The sequence below is a fragment of the Telopea speciosissima genome, chromosome 7 (assembly GCF_018873765.1).
Source record: "Telopea speciosissima isolate NSW1024214 ecotype Mountain lineage chromosome 7, Tspe_v1, whole genome shotgun sequence".
NCBI classification, from domain to species: Eukaryota; Viridiplantae; Streptophyta; class Magnoliopsida; order Proteales; family Proteaceae; genus Telopea; species Telopea speciosissima.
The window spans coordinates 29,489,086-29,508,839 of NC_057922.1; the positions used below are offsets into that span (position 1 = coordinate 29,489,086).

The following is a 19,754-nucleotide window of genomic DNA, read 5'->3' on the forward strand; positions in this document are numbered from 1 at the left end:
TCTAATCAATCCTCTCAAACAAGAGAGCCAGAGAGGTAGGTGACCGTTGGAAAGTGATTCTAAGACAGTGTAAGAGAGGGCAATTTCGGTAACTAAAAGGTGTAGGGCGCTTTTGGGAAAAAGTAAAAATGTCGAAGGCGTGAGAGAAAAAGTGCGGCTTGTGTTTTTGGGTTTGTTTTGGAATTTCGAAAAGATTTCTATGTCTTCTTCACTGGGGCCGAGAAACGGAACTGGAGAGTCCGAAGAAGTCTCTGAAGGGAGGAGGGTTGGTGGGATTCTCGAAAAATAAAAAATATTTGAAATTCGATTTTTTTTGGGTTATTTTATCATTGGAATCAATAGGATCAAGAAGACGTTTTCCAATACGAACTATAATCAAATACGGTTCACTTTACACTACTATTCCTCTTATATCTGTCTCCGTTCTGTATTGTCAAAGTGAAATATTTAATTTTTTTCCTGCCAAACGAAGAACTATTTAATTTTTCTCTTACTGTGGACTGGGCGGACTGCGGGACTCGTCGAATGGATTTGGATCTTGGCCAATACTAATACTTGATCGTATTGGTGGTGTTGGAAAAAAAAGTAAAGGCAAAATGGTCCAAAAACCCACTATATCAGTATTTTGAGAGGCAAAACCGTCTGATCTGGTTTGATTTGGTTGATCTGTATTAATATTGATATCAGTATCGATATTTATGCGATGATTGATACAAGTGCTAATACCATGCACTAAACCCTAATTCTGGAACAACTCTATTTGTTTCGATGTAAAATTTTACATTGAAAATTTTCATTTCAAAAATTTTGACTTATAAAATTTTACATGTATAAAAATTTTCCAAAGTTTGTTTTATGATGGAAATAAACATTGAAAAACTTTTCTTAACATGCAAAATTTTATACCCAAACAAGCGGAACTTGATTTTTGGCTGGTTTTACAAAATCTATATTATACATCCAAGCATGGACTAAATTATGGTTAGGGATGTCAATTATTGATTTGATAAGATTATGGTATTATTTTTTAAGAAATTTGTATTCTGTTTGGGACCGTGGCCTATGCCAACACTTTTTGGTTCTATTTCTCTCTTCTTCCAATACGGGGGATAGATGCAGCTCTTTTATGTGGAACATTATTATCAGTAGCTCTTTTAGTCGAGTCTAGATCCTAGCTCTTTTAGTCGAGTCTAGATCCTCTACAGTGCTCCAATGCATCCAACACATCGAACGACAAGGCTGATTGGCATGCACTCCAAGGCCAATGCTTAACCGTTTGATACATTTTGGATGCCGTGCTAGAGAGTATTTTTACTTCTTCTAGTCATTAAATTTAAAATATATATATATATATAGAGAGATTTTTTATAAAAACAATCATTTATTAATTGGATCATTTTTCTTTGGAAAGATGCAAATATGCAATGCATGAATGAAAGAAACAATGTTTTACGAAAGAAATAATTTTTTATCGAACCAATAAAGAGTTTGGTTATCGTCTATATAAATACATTAAGGGAAGGTATTTTGGTTATCAGAGAGGGAAAAGAGTCAACCGAAGACTGGAAAGGACGGAAAGAATCATACATCGAGAGAAACATAGAGAGAAAGGAGCGGAGGAGATTGCGTTGGACCCATTAAAATCTCTCGTGTCACTCGTGTGTGTCTGGTTTTGTTGTCCTCTTCTTCTTCTACCTGTCTTCTTAATTATTATTAATTAAAAAGTGAGAGATGTAAATGAAAAAGGAGGAACGAGAGAAATAGAGTAATACAGTGGTGGCAGGCAAAGACAATAGCTCTTCCTATGTCCTTTGTAGGACCCATTTTTAGTATCTCTTTCTCCCTCCAAAACTCCACTATTTTGAATTTTAAACCCTACCCAGTACGATTTACAGTTTCTGATCGTTACGTCTAGGGCCCCAGGCCCACCGCCCATTGGCCCAGCCCTTTTGGATTTTGGGCCCTCCATTGTCCATCCCCTCCACAGCTCCACGGTAGGGTTTTAGGTATCGGTATCATATATTCATATCGGCCATATGAGATGACAAGTATCAGTATTATCGGCGGAGATCGGTAATGATGTAATACCGATACAGATCAGTTGTATAAGCCTATTATCGATAATTGGTTGCTTGATCTCGAATCGGTTTGATACAGTCAATCCATATTGGTATTGATATTGATATCAATAATGATCGAAATGGTATCAATACGAGTAGATTTTTTAATTGAAAAATGACTGTTTGATCTCAAATCGGTCCAATATGGCTCAAATTATTACTAATACGTGTTTGGAATCGACAAAGGCCGATCTGATTCTGGCCATTTTTGCTCATCCGATCCTTGTATGGAACCAAAAAAAACCCTAAATACCAAGAATATATAGGATTTTTGGTCCAATATGGGCCAAATTATTACTAAAAGTGATTTTTTTTACGGGGAAAAGATTGATACACTCTTTGTACAGATTTCATTATAACCTCCTCACAAAATAAACAATGGGACTCATACTAACATTGTGGGTCCCATATGAATGATACTATTTTCCAACCCTTCATTGGTTATAATATAAAGATTCATTCTTACAATGCTCTGCCCTTGTAGGAAACTCTCTCCCTTCTTTTTATTCTCAAAATGGACTGATACAATTACAACCGATGCATATTAACATCGGGATTGCGTATAACCTTGCCCCACTTTGGCCTAGTTAATTTTTCTCTAATTTTACTCTCAAAAAATTGAATAAATGTTTTTTTCTTTTTCTTTATCAAAAAGAGGAGAGAGAGGGGGGGGGGGGTTAGGCATGCCGTTAACTTTCCTGAGCCAGCAACTATGCTCATTTTCATAGAGGGTGGGAGGGAGATAGACTCAGGTTAGGCATAGTGATGGGGTGCCTAGCCTTTGCCCCAAACAAAGTTTGAATAGGGATGTCAATAAAGCCCGGCTGGCCCAAACCCGCCTTGAACCGGACTCAGACTCGACCCTGATTTTTCAACCCTGAGGGCGGGTTTGGGTTTAGTTATAGTCTGGCCTTGGCAGGGTCGGGTCGGGTCAGGGTTTAGATCCCGAGCTTAGCCCGGCCCCGCCCAACCCAACCTTGTATTAATTATAAGTATATAATATTACATATATATATATATTGGTCTAATATTTATTTATATATATAGCCTAATAAAAAAATTAAAAAGCAAAAGACAAAAAAAGCCCTAAAGGCACATGGAATTACAGACAAAATCAGGGTCAGGGTCAGGGTCAAGACAGGGTCAATCAGGGCCAACCTAACCCTGCCCGACCCTATCAAGGTCAATCAGGGCCAGGTCGCGTCAGGAAAAACCCTGGTAGGGTCGGGACTGGATTGAGGATTTCTTGGCCCTGGCAGGGTCGGGTCGGGTCAGGATTAGGTTAAGGCCTCTAGGGTTGGGGTTAGGGTTAGGGTTTAGGGCAGGCCCGGCCCAACCCGACCCATTGACACCCCTAGGTTTGAAGTATCAGTATCATATCGTACTTATTTTCCATGTAACCGATCCTCAAACTGTACTACTGTTGTATCAATGACACAATACGAACAAGGGGTAAAATGGTCAAAACCCCCATAAGGAGATTTAAGGGTAAATCTATTCTATACAACCGATCCATTTTGATACCGTATTATTATCATATCAGTTTTACAGATAACCGATTGGATACCATGCACTAAAACCATGGCCCCTAAATAATTTACTCTTTTAAGAAATATTGTCCTATCTAAGGGTAAATATACAAAACATTAGCGCGATAATGATGATGATGATGAAAACATTAAACACATTTTGCCTACATAAGTACAATGCATGGGTCCATCATGAACTACAAAAAAGGGTTTGATGTTACAGAGAGTGGGAAAATTGAAATGACACTGAATTGAAAGGACTATCACTTGACTTCCAAAGTTCCAAACACACATTGGGAAAATCGTCCTCTCTAATTATCCACCTACCCGTATCAGCATTATGCTTAGAGATGATTTCATCCACTCTTCAATTTTTAGTAAAACTTTAGAACGTCATGTCAATTTACCGGTCTAGACCTGGCATCAAACTATTCACTAATTGGTCGGTCCAATCTTGGGTTTTAAGGATTTGGATCCTCTACTGCTGAGCTGCCCGAGAGAACCGTGCTGCTCAGACACAGTGCTACGTGCAATGTCCACCTTACCAAAGTGGGGGTAAGGCGATCTTTACGTGCAACGCCGTGTCTAGGCAACACGGTCCTACCGGGCAACTAGGCAATAGAGGATCCAAATCCGGGTTTTAACTGATCAGTTTTGGTCAGGCTTACCTATGCAGGCCAGCTTTTGACGCCCCTAGATTAAGACCTCTCCAATAGTCAATTTTGCAATCCAAAAATAGTTTCATTCCTTCAAGAAATAATTTTCAGTTTCAGTAATGTTCTTCAGTGAAGAATAACCAAAGCTCATGTATGCTAATCAAGCAAATCTTTGAATACATCTGAGGACTTGGATCACGTACTGTTGGCATTGCATGTATCTGATGTATCCCCACCAATCAAATGAATGAAAAGTTCTCTGTACGTACTGTACGTGATTCAATGAACCCTTTTCAACTATCAATGCAGATCGTCTACGGCCCAGCTGCCCGTAGCAGCCTGTACGGCGTAGATTGGGCCACGCATGCAATGACCGTCTTACCCCCTGCCCAACGCCTTGCCTGAGCAGGAGTAAGGTGGTCATTACGCACATGGCCCTGTCACGTTGCACAGGCTGCTACGGGCAGCTGGGCCGTACGAGATCTGGATCCTTTCAATTTTTGGTTGCATGTTCACTTGCACGTTGCACAGACCAATCTTCTATTTACTTTCTGTTTCCTACTCTGTCTTCTCAATTAATCTCTTCGCTAATCACTCCTAACCCCATTTTTTTTGACCTTTTTATATATATTGGGTTAGACCAAGTCGGTCTAAATCTAATCAAAACCGATAGTTATCAGTTCGTTTGGTTTTGGTCTATTATCGATTCGGTCTATGTTTTTTTCATATATTAAAAAATAAAATTAATATAAAAATATTGGGTTCTTAGTTTTCTATGTATTGTTTTTTCCGATGCGGATCGGTCCATTGATTTCGGTTTTTATCGGTTTATCAGTTCAGGCTGCATTTGACACCCGTGGATTCGGATGATCCAATGGGTGGCCGTGGTCCTCTTGATTTGGGCCTGGGCCTGGGCCTAGGTTTAATAAACTTTTTTCAGTTGGGCTCAATTGCAACTCTTCAGTCTTGGAATGGGGTGGGTTAACACTAAACACCTAATAGTCAATCCCATATTTTGTTTGACAATTAGAGCTCAACAAATTTGCTGCTTCTTCGGTCAATGATGATTCTCCATGGCCCATTAATTTAATGAAGCATCGATCACCAAAGGTCTCCTAGTGCCACGTTAACCCCATAAAGAGAGAGAGAGAGATGTAATTAGGGATTCCCTAATCAATGGTTTACTTGTTTAAGAATCAGATTGGTTTTCATTAATTATTTTGCCTGATATTATTGTGCATTTAGTTGCCTTTAGGTTTATACCTAAAATTGTTCAATTTTTTTTTTGGCCAAATTGGGCATTTTGTTCAAATGGTGGTCTTGCTTTTAGGGGTGAAATAGGGCGGGGTTGGGCTGGGTTTTTAAAACCCCAGCCCAACCCTGAGTTGTCTTACCTCAGCTCAAGCCCAACCTGGCTCTAAGGTCGGGCTCAGCTCAGCCCAGCCCAGCCTTGATTGACCTTGATCGGGCCGGGCTGCCCTAGGTTGGCCTTGATTGACTTTGATTTTTGCCAAGGGCCAGGTTGGCCTTGATTCACCCTGGCTAGACCTGTTTTTTTTTTGCCATTTGCATCCTCTTATGCATTAAAAAACATGTGATTGAGTATTAGTTTGTTTTATAATCAATGGACTATTAGAGTTTTCTTTGGGTTAAAAAAACTTAATCCAAAACTTAAAATTTTAAATACTTTCGTTCAATAGATAATTAGATACTAAACAGAAATTATAAATGTACATACTAAACCCTAGCCCAGCCCTACCTTGATCCTAGGCCTGAAAATTTCAACCCTAAGTCCCTAACCCACCCTCAAGGTTGAAAATCTTGCTCAGGTCCTGTTCAGGCTCAGGGCGAGCTTGGGCCGACATGGCTAAACTTACAACCCTAATGCTATATGTTCTCAATAATGACGATTCTAGATACAAGAGTGTGAGTATACATATGTATATATATTGAACTAGATTACTTGAGAAACTTAAATGGATTTTTGTCTATTGTGTTAGGGACAAAATTTTCATTTAGTAGATTGCAATTGATCTCCAAACTAGAGAGGTCCTTTCGATAGGCATTACTACATGGATTTGGTAATAATCAATCCCATGTCCTACTCTTAGTATTAACGGATCATATTAATTTTAAAGAAATGGACCAACAATTTTGTTAATTTTTCTTTGAATGGAATTGTTGAACAAAAACATGAGCCTTAGAGCTTTTATGTGTTTTTTATTGGGTAAACAGAGCTTTTATGTGCTAATCTCACATCGATTTTGAGTGGGAAAATTGCTTTTCTCATATACTTATGAACTCTTCCCCATATAATATCTGTCTTTGGAGAGAAAATTTATATTATGAAGACTTAAGTTGTGTTTGGTATGCATTCTAGGTTGATTTCGCATTTGGTTGACGATATAAACAACTGTTTTTATCATCATATAATGCAAAACCGACCTAAAATGTATTTCAAGAACACATACCAACCAATCTTAGTATATATTCTTAGGAGGTCCAAAGTGACCATTAATTTTATTTTTTTTAGTAAGAAGTGATCATTAAATTTTGTATTTTTTTTGGGGGTGAAAAAAGTGACCATTAAATTCGATACTTAAAATCTTCAATCATATATAAAATGTTTTAATCCTCCACTATTTCAAGTTTTGTGAGGTTTTTGATGCCCCGAATTTAATGTGATATTTAGATTAGACCTATAATGATAGCAACATCTATTCTTATTATTCTAAATCTTGGAAGGAGAATTCCCTACTCAAATAAAAAATTTTAAAAATAAATATATATGCACAACTAAAACCAAGAGAAGAAAGGGGACTCCAAGTAAAGATCTTTTCCTCTAGTTTTAAATATGAAGTTTTTCTCGTAAATTTGGTTATTGTGTTGATACAAAAAATTATCACATTGTTTCTTCGCTAGACAAATTTTATTGATTATTCACAAATCAGATACCATTAAATTAATTATACCATTTATTGGGATACAGATCGGTCTTAGCTGATTTCAATCCAAACTGGATCAAAATCGATCATGATCGGTGAGAAATCAGTCACCATAACCCTAGTTTTTTTTTAAAGGAATCGGCCGTTCTGGATCAACCAGAATTGGGAAAAGCTTTGGCCGATTCTAATACGAACTGGTCAATCCAACCTATCCGATTCCGATTTTTAAAACCCTAACATATGTACACAAAGAAAACATCTATTGATCACTTTCAAAGGATTTATTTTTTGGGGGTGGTCAAAATTGCAAAGAGTTTACTTCAAACATGTCTTATTCTTTCTTCGCAAGGCCCTTGTACAACCAAGATCATGCTTGTCTAAATCATTTTAGACCCAAAATCTATCCAAGAATGCATACCAAACACAACCCTAATGTACAACTACGGTATTATTTAAGCAGTTTGATCTATGTTTGATATACTATTACCAGTACATCGATTACACAGTTCTATGGAGTCTAGACCATGGTTTGAGAAATCATTATTGGATTGGCTGATCCAATTGATTCGTATCGGTGGATCGGACATGGATAAAAATGTAAAAAATTCACTCTTTTTTTTCTGAAAACAATGGTAAGCGTGTCTATGGACCGATCTGGATCGGTTTCAGTCTCAGCCCTGTTTTTTTAATTTTATTTTATCGGTGTCGGTCTCAGCCCTGTTTGGATCGATTCCGATTACTAAAACCCTGGTCTGGACTGCCCTAATTACGGCTGGTTCCGAACCACCATGCCGAAGCCAGTCCACGCTAAGACCACCTTAGATTCTTAGAACATAAAACCTCAGTGGTCACTACCTTTAAAGACTGCTCGCTTTCTTGTTCGCCAAACTTTCTTTCGCTGTTCATGTGTGTTCTGCAAGACTGTATTGAGAGACAACGAAAGTAAGCGCAGAGAGAGAGAGGGGTAAGCCATGAGTCGTGGAAGTGGAGCTGGTTACGACCGTCACATAACCATCTTCTCCCCTGAAGGTCGTCTCTTCCAAGTTGGTAAGCATTCTCTTCCAGTCATCGCATTTACAGTTTGTGATCTTTTCAAGCTTCCAAATTTTTAATTCCGGAATTAGTCAATTAGGTTTTTTGAAGTCAGTGAACTTAGAGATTAATCTAGGGTCTGTCTGATATAATCATTTTGGTTTCAAAATGAATGGATTTGTGTTTCTTCGGTGAATTCAGTACGACCTAATTTCTAAGATTTTCTAGTTTCACCCCTCAAAAGTTATCAAGATTATGATATTGGGATTTATTAATGGTTGAACAGAGTATGCTTTTAAGGCAGTGAAGGCTTCTGGGATCACCTCCATCGGAGTGCGAGGAAAGGATTCAATCTGCGTTGTTACACAAAAGAAGGTCCCGGTGGGTAATCTTCGTTTTTTTTGTTTTGTTGGTGACACTTGTTTGATCTGCGAATTGAATTATTATGTGTGGTTTGGCTCCTGACATATGATGCAGGACAAGCTCTTGGATCATACTAGTGTCACACATCTTTTTGCCATTACGAAGTACACTGGATTGTTGGCGACCGGCATGACAGGTTTCTTTGCTGAAGCTTTTTTACATTATTTGCTTGAAATCAAAAGGAATCACTAAATAATAGCAGGATTTTTTTTTGGAGGGGGGGGGGTGTGGGTTGGGTGGAGAAGGGGATTGGTATGTCCTTTTCTCATTTTCAATGATTCTAGAGGATCTCTTAACTACATGATGTTACCGTATTATTAGTATTTATGATAGTACGTAAGTATTTGTCTTTAAGGTTTATCTTTTTTGCTTTGGATTGAGAAATACATTTTCTATTGTTTTCTTAATTTAGGTTTGATTAATAGAGGTTAAACATTTGAAAACTAGGCTGGATGAGCTACATATAGAAATACATCATGAGGGTCCTGGGAAGTTTAGAAAGATGGGGCAAACCTTATAATATGAGAAGTACTAATGAAATAGACCAATCATGTATTGAGTTTCATGTGGATGTGTGGCTGCCCTGACAAGTATATTTATTAAATTGCTTAGACAGATTTTGTTCTATTTCCTCTTCTTTCTTCTTCGTTTTGGTGAACTTCAGATGTAAAAACTCAAAAGGTTCATGTTCTAATGGATGCTCTTTTCGGCCAATCGAGATCTCAGTGAAATTTATCTGCCATTTCCAGCTGATGCAAGGACATTGGTCCAACAAGCAAGGAATGAAGCAGCTGAGTTTCGTTTCAAATACGGATATGAGATGCCTGTGGATGTATTAGCCAGATGGTATGGTGATGTTGCCCATAATTAATTTCTTTTTTTACCTTTTTGGACTGCTTAAATTGTATTCTTCAAGGAATCAATGCTCTATATTCTAATTCTAAAGTTCGAAGTTACATTCCATCTCATTCCTAATACCAGAAAAGTAACTTTTGGAATAAATAGCTTTGTTACTCATTAATGCTATGGAAGGAATTCATTTTTTAACATTGTCATTGTCCCATTGAGATAGTTCCACAAAGACAAGGATGGTACTACCTTGTTTTCCCCTTCTTTGGTGGGGAAATGAAGAGCTTCATAAGGGTTCACTATATATAGGCTGAGGCACAGCAAGATCAATGTCATCAAGACTGATCATCCCCTAGGTGAATGTATTCACTGGATATGTAACAGTAAACTGGCCACCGAGAGGCTCCTAGATTCAACATACTCTCTTGATCTTTCTCTAGTTTGTGCATACATACACATTTAAACATGGTAGTCAACATGCAGTATCAACAAACAGTATAAGGAAACATGACCCTTGAAATTTGTGAGAGAAGTAAAGAGGTGATCCTTTCTGTTTATTAAGGGTTAGAGTGAAGAGAGTGTACTCATGGTAAGTTTAGCAGGTTTAAGTTTGCCTTATTAAAACCATATTGCAGTTCAAAAGGTAAAATGAGGATCATACATTGGCTTGTGTGCAATGATCGACTAGAAGATGGGGTATGTCACAACAGTGGATAAGCATGCATTTGTGTCTGTTTATTGGCAATACAACTCTTATTTATGATATATCAAGCCCTCAAAATGGTTGTGAAGATATGTGACTGTGAAAATTGAACACAACCATAAGCTGCAGATTGTGGTGTTAATGCAGATAAGTCACTTAGAGGGCTTATTTTAGTGGAAATAAGCCTTGGGATGGGTCATGTATGTATTGGGCCTTCGATTCTATGTGTTTATTTTGTAATTGGCCAATTTATTTATTTTTGGGTGCAAGTAATTGGCCAATTTAATAAGCCTAAAATATGGGTAGAAAATAGGACAACGGGATTTACTTCATTGGTTTAGTTAGAGTTCTATTTTGAGTCTGTTTTCTTTATTATTTCACTTTCCTAGTCAATTTAGGACACTTTATTAGTTAAGGATTGGGTTAGGTCTTTCCTTTTTAGTGTCCAAGTCTAATTTTGAGTCTTCAATATAAGTTTGTAAGGGATGCCAGCATTGTACACGAATTTGATTAATATAATATTGGCTTGAGCCTGTGGGAAAATCCTGAGATAGGATAGGGGAGATGCACATTCCCTTCCCCCATCCCCTTCCATCTGTTCTACATTGCAAACCCTAAAGTTGCCCAATTGATCTCAAGAGTTCTTCAAGTTTCTGGGTTTTTCTTCTGCAAATTTGTTCTCATTGATATCTTGGAATTACATCATCATATCATTGCTGCCTAGATCCATCATCATCAGCCAATCCAGCAGGAACAACCCCACCATCGATTTTGGGAGAAATCTAGGGTTTCAAAACCCTAACAGACTGATTGATCTCCTTTTTTCTCTGTTCTGATCGTGTTCTTCTATTTGGGGTTTCATCCTACATCTGCAAGGTTCATTCAACCCTATTTGCAGCTTCAACGAGTCACTGATTTGAAGGATTCTATTATTTACTTCTCTTGTTCACTTGTAGTTACAAATTTGAGATCACATTGTTCTCTGGAGGTTTTTCTATTTGGTCCTGCCTGGGATTAGACCTTTTCTGCTTCTAGTCTTACATTAGGTGTAGCCTAAGAAGCTATCACGCCAGGAGCAATTCTAGTAGAGAATATTATCCGGATCTAAAATAAAATACCTGTGATGGTGATGAAAATGGATGATAGAGAGGATGAGGATGATGGTGATGATGATAATTGAAGATGAAGATAGATAGGAGGCAGCCTAGAGTCCCACTAGTTGCCCAACCATAGGAGTTCCACCTAGCCACACTTGATTCTCACAAGTAAGTTCTCAAAAAGAGGATTTTCACAAAGTTTTGGATGCTGTATAAGTCGATGGGTGCCTTTGAGAGCAGCCAGGATTTGCATTGTACAGAGGTGGAAGTCTTGAGTACAACAAAAATAACATTAAAGAAACTCTTAGAATTCCAAAACCCTTTTGGAATTCCTCAAACATAGATAACAATTCCTAGATATGGAAATTTGTCCCCAGGACATTGAAAACTGCAATCAAGATATTGAAAACTGATAATGGGAGGGTATTTAATGCTGCCTTGGAATATGAAAAGGCACAAAAAGAATCTGCTGGCCAGAATTTTGACTGTGGAGTCTACGATTTGGTTGGGAAGAGCTGGATCTCAACCAAGCCAGGCTAGGCAATGGGTCTGGTATTGGACTTGGGCTGGCCTCCCTTTCTAGAGTACTTCTTGGAGAAGTACTGATCAGGCCTTTTTGAGGGCCGACTGTTGGATCAGATGGATGCTCTGCATTAACTCTCCCCTAGTTGAAAAAAAAAGTCTACAAAAAAGTCTACCACGAGTTTTGCAAAACGGTGGAATCAACTTTGTATGGTGAACATCCGTCTTCAAACTTTAATAGTACTCGGGCAGCTCGTGGATGTTAGGAATGTAGTCTTCAAGGCGTGGAGCTATTTCTTCAAAAAATTCAGGTGGGCTCACAAACTCTATCTGATCAACTTCATTATCACCAGTCCTGTCCATGGGGTCGTCCACGAATGTGTCTTCGACCTTCTCTACTTTAAACTCTAACTTTTTAAGTTCTTCTGTGTTATTCATAGTCTCCTCAATGGTTTCTTCAACCACCTCGTCAACTGTAGTGCCAAGTTCCACATCGTCCACTGCCTCAAATTTGTTTGCTTCAAATTCTTCAATTAAGCCTCGACATTCAAAACATCAAGGACTGACTCTTCCTTGATGACAAAGACTGTTAGAACTTCTTCAATATTAACCTCAACTTCTTCTCTTGTATCCCTTCCATCTTCAAAACCTCAACGGCTGCCACGGTAGCCATCCCTTGGAGGTGGAGGGTAGAGGAGACCAAACATGGCTTCAAACTTTTGCTCAATTCGAGTCAACTGAGTATTCAGCTAGTTCATCGACTCATATATTTGATTCATTTGTTCTTGTTTGTGCCGTTGCCCCATTGTCGTCACTCAAGCAGTCAAGGACTTCAATGAATCCGCAATCTATTGTAAAGTAACAGATTTACTTCCTTGTGGTACAGAAGTATTCTCGTTTCCAGCCATGCTCTAAAGACCAACTCTGGAAGAGAATATTATCCAGATCTAAAATAAAATACCTGCAATGGTGATGAAAATGGATGATGGAGATGATGAGGATGATGGTGATGATGATAACTGAAGATGGAGATAGATAGGTGGCAGCTTAGAGTCCCACTAGTTGCTCAGCCATAGGAGTCCCACACTCCCACCTAGGCACACTTGATTCTCACAAGTAAGTTCTCAAAGAGAGGATTTTCACAAAGTTTTGGATGCTGTAAAATTCGATGGGTGCCTTTGAGAGCAGTCAGGATTTGCATTGTACAACAAAAATAACATTAAAGAAACTCTTAGAATTCCAAAACCCCTTTGGAATTCCCCAAACATAGATAACAATTCCTAGATATGGAAATCTGTCCCCAAGACAATGAAAACTACAATCAAGATATTGAAAACTGATAATGGGAAGGTACTTAATGCTGCCTTGGAATATGAAAAGTCATAAAAAGAATCTGCTGGTCAGAATTTTGGCTGCTCCAGGAGTCCACAATTGGGCTGGATCTGAACCTGGCCAGGCTAGGCAGTGGGTATGGTCTTGGACTTGGGCTGGCCTCCCTTTCTAGAGTACCTCTTGGAGAAGTACTGATCAGGCCTTTTTGAGGAGCTAGCTACTGGATCAGATGGATGCTCTGCATCAGATTGATTTTCATGTATTAGGAACACATGGATTTTGTGAATACACCACAGAATAATAGACAACTCACTTGGAGAAGTCCTGATGCAGCATGACAATGGCCTTCAACTTGGTCACAATGGGGGCTATTATGGATTTTGTTTTGTTTTTTTAATAAGCACTGGGGCATGTAGTTGGGTTAGGTTTATGTTGTAATGCGCTTTATTTGCAGCTATGGCCTTAGTATCTGCTTGGACTTGTGTTTATATATGTATTTAAGCCATAAATAAAAGGTTAATGTTAATGTTCACCAAGGTAGTCGGTTTTGTAGAGTTAACCAGTTGCCATGTGTCAAGAAGTGGGCGCTTGGGTGAGTCAATTTTACGGAGGATTCTGTACCCATATCATTGGTAAATTTTCAGGGTCAAAGATATGAAAAGTTACAAGAATGAGATCAAACTTCTAATATGTAATTATGGAGGTTAGTGTCAGTTTGTAATTTTGTTCAACTTTGGAGACACTTTTAACCCATATAGAATGCTCTTTTCTGTTGAAATTTGACCGATGAGATGGGTGAAAAGCCCTTTATAACATGGACCCATCCAAATGTCAATCAATAGCTTTCCAAGTGGCATGTTGTTAACTTGCAAAGTTCACCAACCATCACAAATGTTATCATGCCCCTAAATAAAATAAGGGAGACGTAGTTGAAATCATGTGCAGTTTTAAGGGGGTGGATTGCATAGAAGTTTTCAAAAGAGAGGTTAAATATTTCCTAGTCTAGTTAGGAGTCTTAGGTACTGATGTCAAGGTCATCTTGGAGATCATTTTGAGCCTAAATTAGTAACCCTTTCGGCTAGGAGCTGGGGTGAGTCCATATGAACCTTTTAAACATAATTCTTGGAACCAATGGAATATGTTTATGGTTTAGACTTTAGTGTAGAGAATGGATCTCTTGCGTGAGGTTGATGTTCAACCTTTTCGGAATGAATAGATTTCTTTGTTCTGGTTTTCTATTTAAACTTCAATTTTCTTCTTCCAAATAAAGCTTGTGATCTATTGGGTTGTTTGATCCGTGATGCTGTTTCAATAAGAATAGAGGTGGACTGATGCAGATCAAGTAGATAGATCTGCTAGTGATGAGCAGCAGGGATGAGAGAATAAAGAGAGAAAACAAGGGGAGGAGAGAAAAAATACAAGAGGCAACAGCCTCAATACAACTAAATCAACTAAATATCATTCATCAAATTGTCCTAGGGTGTGACACCCCTCTCTATTTATAATAATGAAGCAACATTACATAATTAGAAACTCTTCATAACTAAGGAAGAGTTATCAAAATAGAAAGTAGAAGTTAACAAGAAATAGCAACTAGAATCTCGTAGACTAAGGTAACTAAATAAGTAAATAAAGAAGCCACAAAATGAAGCCCACGATCCCAACAAGTAACTGGAAGATCTCAACAGCATATTTCCCACACAAATCTCTTCTAGATTTTGGAAGATCTCAACAGAATACTCTTCAAATATTCTAGTCGCTCTCATCTAGATATCCTCCGTATATGCTGGTCAACCCCCAATCAACCTACTTTTAAGGATACCAGAAATTCCAGCTATAGATAAGATCCCCATCTAGGAACCCTTGGAACCAATGGGCCCCACTACTAATACTAAATTAAAAAATTAAATTCATGCATTTCCTTGGACCTAAAATTTGGGCCTTATAATTGAGCCCATAACCAAGTACTTTCAAAACATGCCCTAATGTTGCACCGTAACTGCATTATGGACTTTCTGGAAATTCTATGTTTAGAGCTGCTATATATACAACTATCATCTTTTAAAGGTCTGAAAGAAGAACAGCAACCCCTAATTCTTTAATAGCAGCAACCATTGACAGAGAATAGTAAACAGCAGCTAATAGGGTTTACTGCAACCATCACGCAGATATTCCCCTCATGAAACCATTATATTTTTCATTCACAGCTCCAATCTGAATCAGAAAGCCCCCCATACATATAGACGCACTTAATTCCTATTTCTGGTACACGACTTGGTGTCAGCATGATAGTATAGTGATGACTGATGTGGTACCTCTAGTATATTTCCAAAGCAGTCTCATCTCTCATCTCATTAGCTTGTATTTACATTCTTAAATACATACAGGATTGCAGACAAATCGCAAATCTATACCCAACATGCCTATATGAGACCTCTTGGAGTAGGTATGGCTTCTTTGTGGTGTGAAAATATATAATGAAACTATGCTTTTTCCTAGATTTCATTACTAGTATTTTCCATAACCTTATTATTACCTTGTGAAGCTGCTATGGTTTTGGGTATTGATGAAGAAAGTGGGCCTCAACTTTTCAAGTGCGACCCAGCTGGTCATTTCTTTGGTCACAAGGTATCTCGGAAGTGTTATCTTTATCTTTGTTTAACTTGAGAATGGAGATGCAGTTGTTTCCATGGTATGTTTGGTCTGTTTGGTTCTTGGTAAACATTTACTGTGATAATGTATGTGGGGTCATTTCCAACCAAATGATGATTTTTTCTTATTTGGCTTTCTCAGGTTCTTACTTTTAGTGTGTTCGTTCCTGTTATTTTGGATGTGATATGTTTTTATATTTATGTAATACATTTTATGGTGGAAGATGTATAGTAATTCATCAAAGGGGTGTTTTTTTTTGGGGGGGGGGGGGGGTGGGTGGGGGGTGGGGGAATGTTACCTTAATGATTATGTACTTAAGGTTAAGGGCTTCATGAGAAACTTGATATGGTAAAATACACTGTTAAGTAAGGATAATCCTTACATTGGTTGTTTATACTATCACTTGCTTATATTCTTTTGTTTTTTTTTAAGGTTACAGTTCCACCTTGCATTCTTGAACTCTTGAATTGCTCATAAAGGGTTATTGACATTTAAGTACAGCATTACTTCTTTCCTTTTTACATGTTATTGGATGTGACCTGTTTACAGCAAGTTTTGCTTCATGCAATCAACGATGTACTTTGGCTGTTATCTAAGTTAAATCGAAGTAGTTAGCATCATGTCTTTATTGTTTTATTGGTGATGAAATATATACATATATATATAATGGTTTGGGAGGGAATTCTGATTTTCCTTCTTTTTTGCCCCAGGCCACTAGTGCTGGCTTGAAAGAACAGGAGGCAATCAACTTCTTGGAGAAGAAAATGAAAAATGATCCTGCATTCTCTTATGAAGAAACAGTACAGGTAAAATTACCTTATCCTGAAAGGCTTTTACATGTCTTGGGGTTGCTTTTGTGTTATTTCCGGAGGCTTCAGTCGCTAAATTTAATTGGACATGAAATGGTAGAGAAACATAATTAATTGAGAGCTTTTGCAAAAATAGAGGAAAATTAATTCAATGATTGAAACTTGGCATCTTCAAGACAATAAGTTGAATAAGTTTTCTATCAACTAGGTATTTCGGACAAGGGAACTTTTGTTTGGTTACTGGTTAAGAGTATTTACTTGTGATTGTTGATATTTTCCAACGCTTTCTCTTTATGGCATTGAGACTGTAGAGTTGCACAATTGGGCATGGCAGGAGAAAAGCTGATGATCTCATTAATCACAAATGGTAGAATTGACAACTAATTCCATGAAATGTGTACCCTGTGTAGGATGTGAATTTACCCCTCTAGTGGGGATGAAGTTTATAGTCTCTTGCATTGTTCTGCTGCCTTGTAAATATTTCTTGTTTCTCTTCTCCCGCACGTTCCACATCCTACTAAGTACTAACGAGTAGTATTCCCATAAGAGTTTTCTCCTCTGCCTGGAAAGAGCATGTTGCCGACTGCCTACTCCACAATAGGTCAAGGGTGGTGTTAGGGAATTCCTATGTTGTTTCAAGGATCTGTTAACCCCTTTCTCTTGTTCATAATAAATTTAGCTGAAAAAAGCTACCCCACATTGGATGGAGCCATCTAATTGGAATGATTGAGAAAATTGTCATGTGGCCTATATGTGCCTCTCAGATTGGCCATGCCATCCCTTGTAACACCCTGCCTTGTATATACTATCATGTGTATAAGAAAGTATATCAATTTCAAGGTTTTCCTCCTCTTCTTTTTTCTTTTTTTTTGGGGGGGGGGGTTTGTTGGTTGGATTGGGTAAGCGGTCATGACCACCTTGCCTCTGCCCATGACTCGCCAATTCTGTTTTAATTCGGGTCACTTTGGGTTGAGGTATCTCAATTAAAACACATCAACCCACATGACCTGACCATTTGCCACCTCTGGATACTTTTACCAAACGAGTTACAGGGCCAAGAAAATTGCTGGAAGTACATTTCCCATCAAGATAACCTGACTATCCTGATTTAGTTTGTCCATTATATCTTTGAGCTTCTAGGTTGTTTTTTTCCTGTTTACCACCTTCCATTGCACATTCCAATCACAAAAACATAGTACACACCTTCAATGTCTAGACCTGAACTTGTGAGAACAAAAAATAATTTGCTTCTGCAATCTGGTGGGATTTTTTTGTTAAAATATTTACTGGGAGAAAAATAGAGAAACTGTACTGACGTAGATCTTGACCTTGACCAAATCATTCAAATTTTGAGCAAACTGTACAATCGCTGGAGTCTTAAGCAACACACTTCTGATCACTAAAGTTGATTTTGGTTATATAAATTTCTATGTGAGGTAGAAACAGCTTTCTAGATTGACCACATGCATCCCCTTGTTCTGAAAATGTACAATCCATGTATGATTGGTGACTTTTATTTGAAGCCCAACATTTTCATTGTTTTTATATTTGTGTAGACTGCCATTTCTGCCCTGCAATCAGTTTTGCAAGAGGATTTCAAAGCCAATGAAATAGAGGTATGGACTTTTTCATTCATTTCATTCAACTATTAGCAGCATAAACAACAATTTCAGAAAGCTGTTTAGACTGGAACTAGTACCCTTGTTTGGACTTCATGTTTTGTTGTATACCTGGATGGAGGATTCTGATCTTCTATGTTACCAACAGGGGATCTGGGACCTACTGGATAGTGAGAACCCCCACTCCTTTTTCCCTGCAACCAATTTTACTACTCGATTTCGGGCCCCACTGAAACTGAGGTGTTCATAGCATTAAGCCATTAACTATTGGTCCTGACTGGTCTAGCACTGTCTCTCTCTCATGCTTGACTGGTCTCACTGTCTATAGCCTCAAAAGTTCAGTTTTTGAAGATACACCAGAAGCCGGAACATTTTAGCCTATTATCTGGTGGTTTGAATGGTCCAGCAGTTCAATTCTTTTGTGCAGATCATTGGACCAATACCATCAGAACAAGTTAGGTGTGTCCGATACTCATACCAGTAGAAACAATGTGTTCTTCAAATCGTCCTCCTCCCTCTTTAAATGGCATGGACATAAAGCATTTTCTCTTGTACTGGCATTTATTTTATTTTGCATCAAGAAATTATTCTCCAGTTACGAATTACAATGATATTTGATATTTGATAGGTAGGAGTTGTCAAAAAAGATAATCCAATTTTTAGAGTATTGTCAACCGAGGAGATTGATGAGCACTTGACAGCCATAAGCGAGCGTGATTAAACACAAAGAAAACTGCATAAGCTGCACGGTGGAAAACCCTCTGGATATGATCAAGATGGATCTTTCTTATAGAGTAATGAAGTTGTGGTCAGTATGCCTATCAATTGTGTTATTCCGTTAATTATGACAATCTCTTTAATTATAACAATCTCCTGAGACTGTGTCACTATATATCAGAACCTGGGAGAAGTGAGGACCGCCACCATTTATTCCAAGTTTCTGAACTATGATCTGGATTTTTTGCTGATGTGGCAAAGACTATATGTAGCAAAGCCACCTTTTGGGGTGCATTTGGATCCAATTCAAAATTTTCAATTCTACCAATTCTCGAAATTACAGAATGTGCTTGGGTGCACTATTTGCACTTGCCCTTTTTTAAAACAAAAAAAAATGAAAATTTGCACCATCCAGTCACCCAGAATTGGAAAATTGCATTTTGATAAGGCAAATTTTGCAAATTAGTAATTCTTATAATAATGATATAAACAATTGGTATGGTATATCACATTGCATTGCATATCACAAAATTGTGTAAATGAGCATTGTTAGGTAGTTTGTTACCCATATGTGGGGGTCTTTGCAAGCAAGTGGGCTACCCGGTGGGCCCCACAAGTGGAATGAACCCATGGTGGATGGAGTAACAAATGTGAAATGATATGTTCATGAAATTGAATTAGTAGGCCATACATAGTCGTTGCAAATAGATATGTTTTTTTTTTTTTACCTAACAAACTTGTCGAAGTGT

The 19,754-nt window shown here is 38.0% G+C and overlaps 1 protein-coding gene across 1 annotated transcript; it reads left to right on the top strand.

The window, feature by feature from the left end:
* The first annotated feature begins 8,122 nt into the window (after positions 1 to 8,122).
* Positions 8,123 to 19,333, top strand: LOC122669116 (proteasome subunit alpha type-6). The gene is made up of 9 exons (XM_043865794.1): positions 8,123 to 8,297; positions 8,569 to 8,663; positions 8,760 to 8,841; positions 9,455 to 9,551; positions 15,596 to 15,654; positions 15,754 to 15,836; positions 16,571 to 16,666; positions 18,226 to 18,285; positions 18,917 to 19,333. The coding sequence occupies exons 1-9, from the start codon at positions 8,222 to 8,224 to the stop codon at positions 19,007 to 19,009; spliced, it is 741 nt and encodes a 246-aa protein (XP_043721729.1). The 5' UTR covers positions 8,123 to 8,221; the 3' UTR covers positions 19,010 to 19,333.
* The last annotated feature ends 421 nt before the right edge of the window (positions 19,334 to 19,754 follow it).

Excerpts from the sequence above, each read along its gene's own strand:
- LOC122669116 (XM_043865794.1), top strand. The coding sequence starts at position 8,222 with ATGAGTCGTGGAAGTGGAGCTGGTTACGACCGTCACATAACCATCTTC. Across the intron at positions 9,552-15,595 it reads GTGGATGTATTAGCCAGATG|GATTGCAGACAAATCGCAAA; the intron begins GTATGGTGATGT and ends AAATACATACAG. Across the intron at positions 18,286-18,916 it reads TCAAAGCCAATGAAATAGAG|GTAGGAGTTGTCAAAAAAGA; the intron begins GTATGGACTTTT and ends GATATTTGATAG.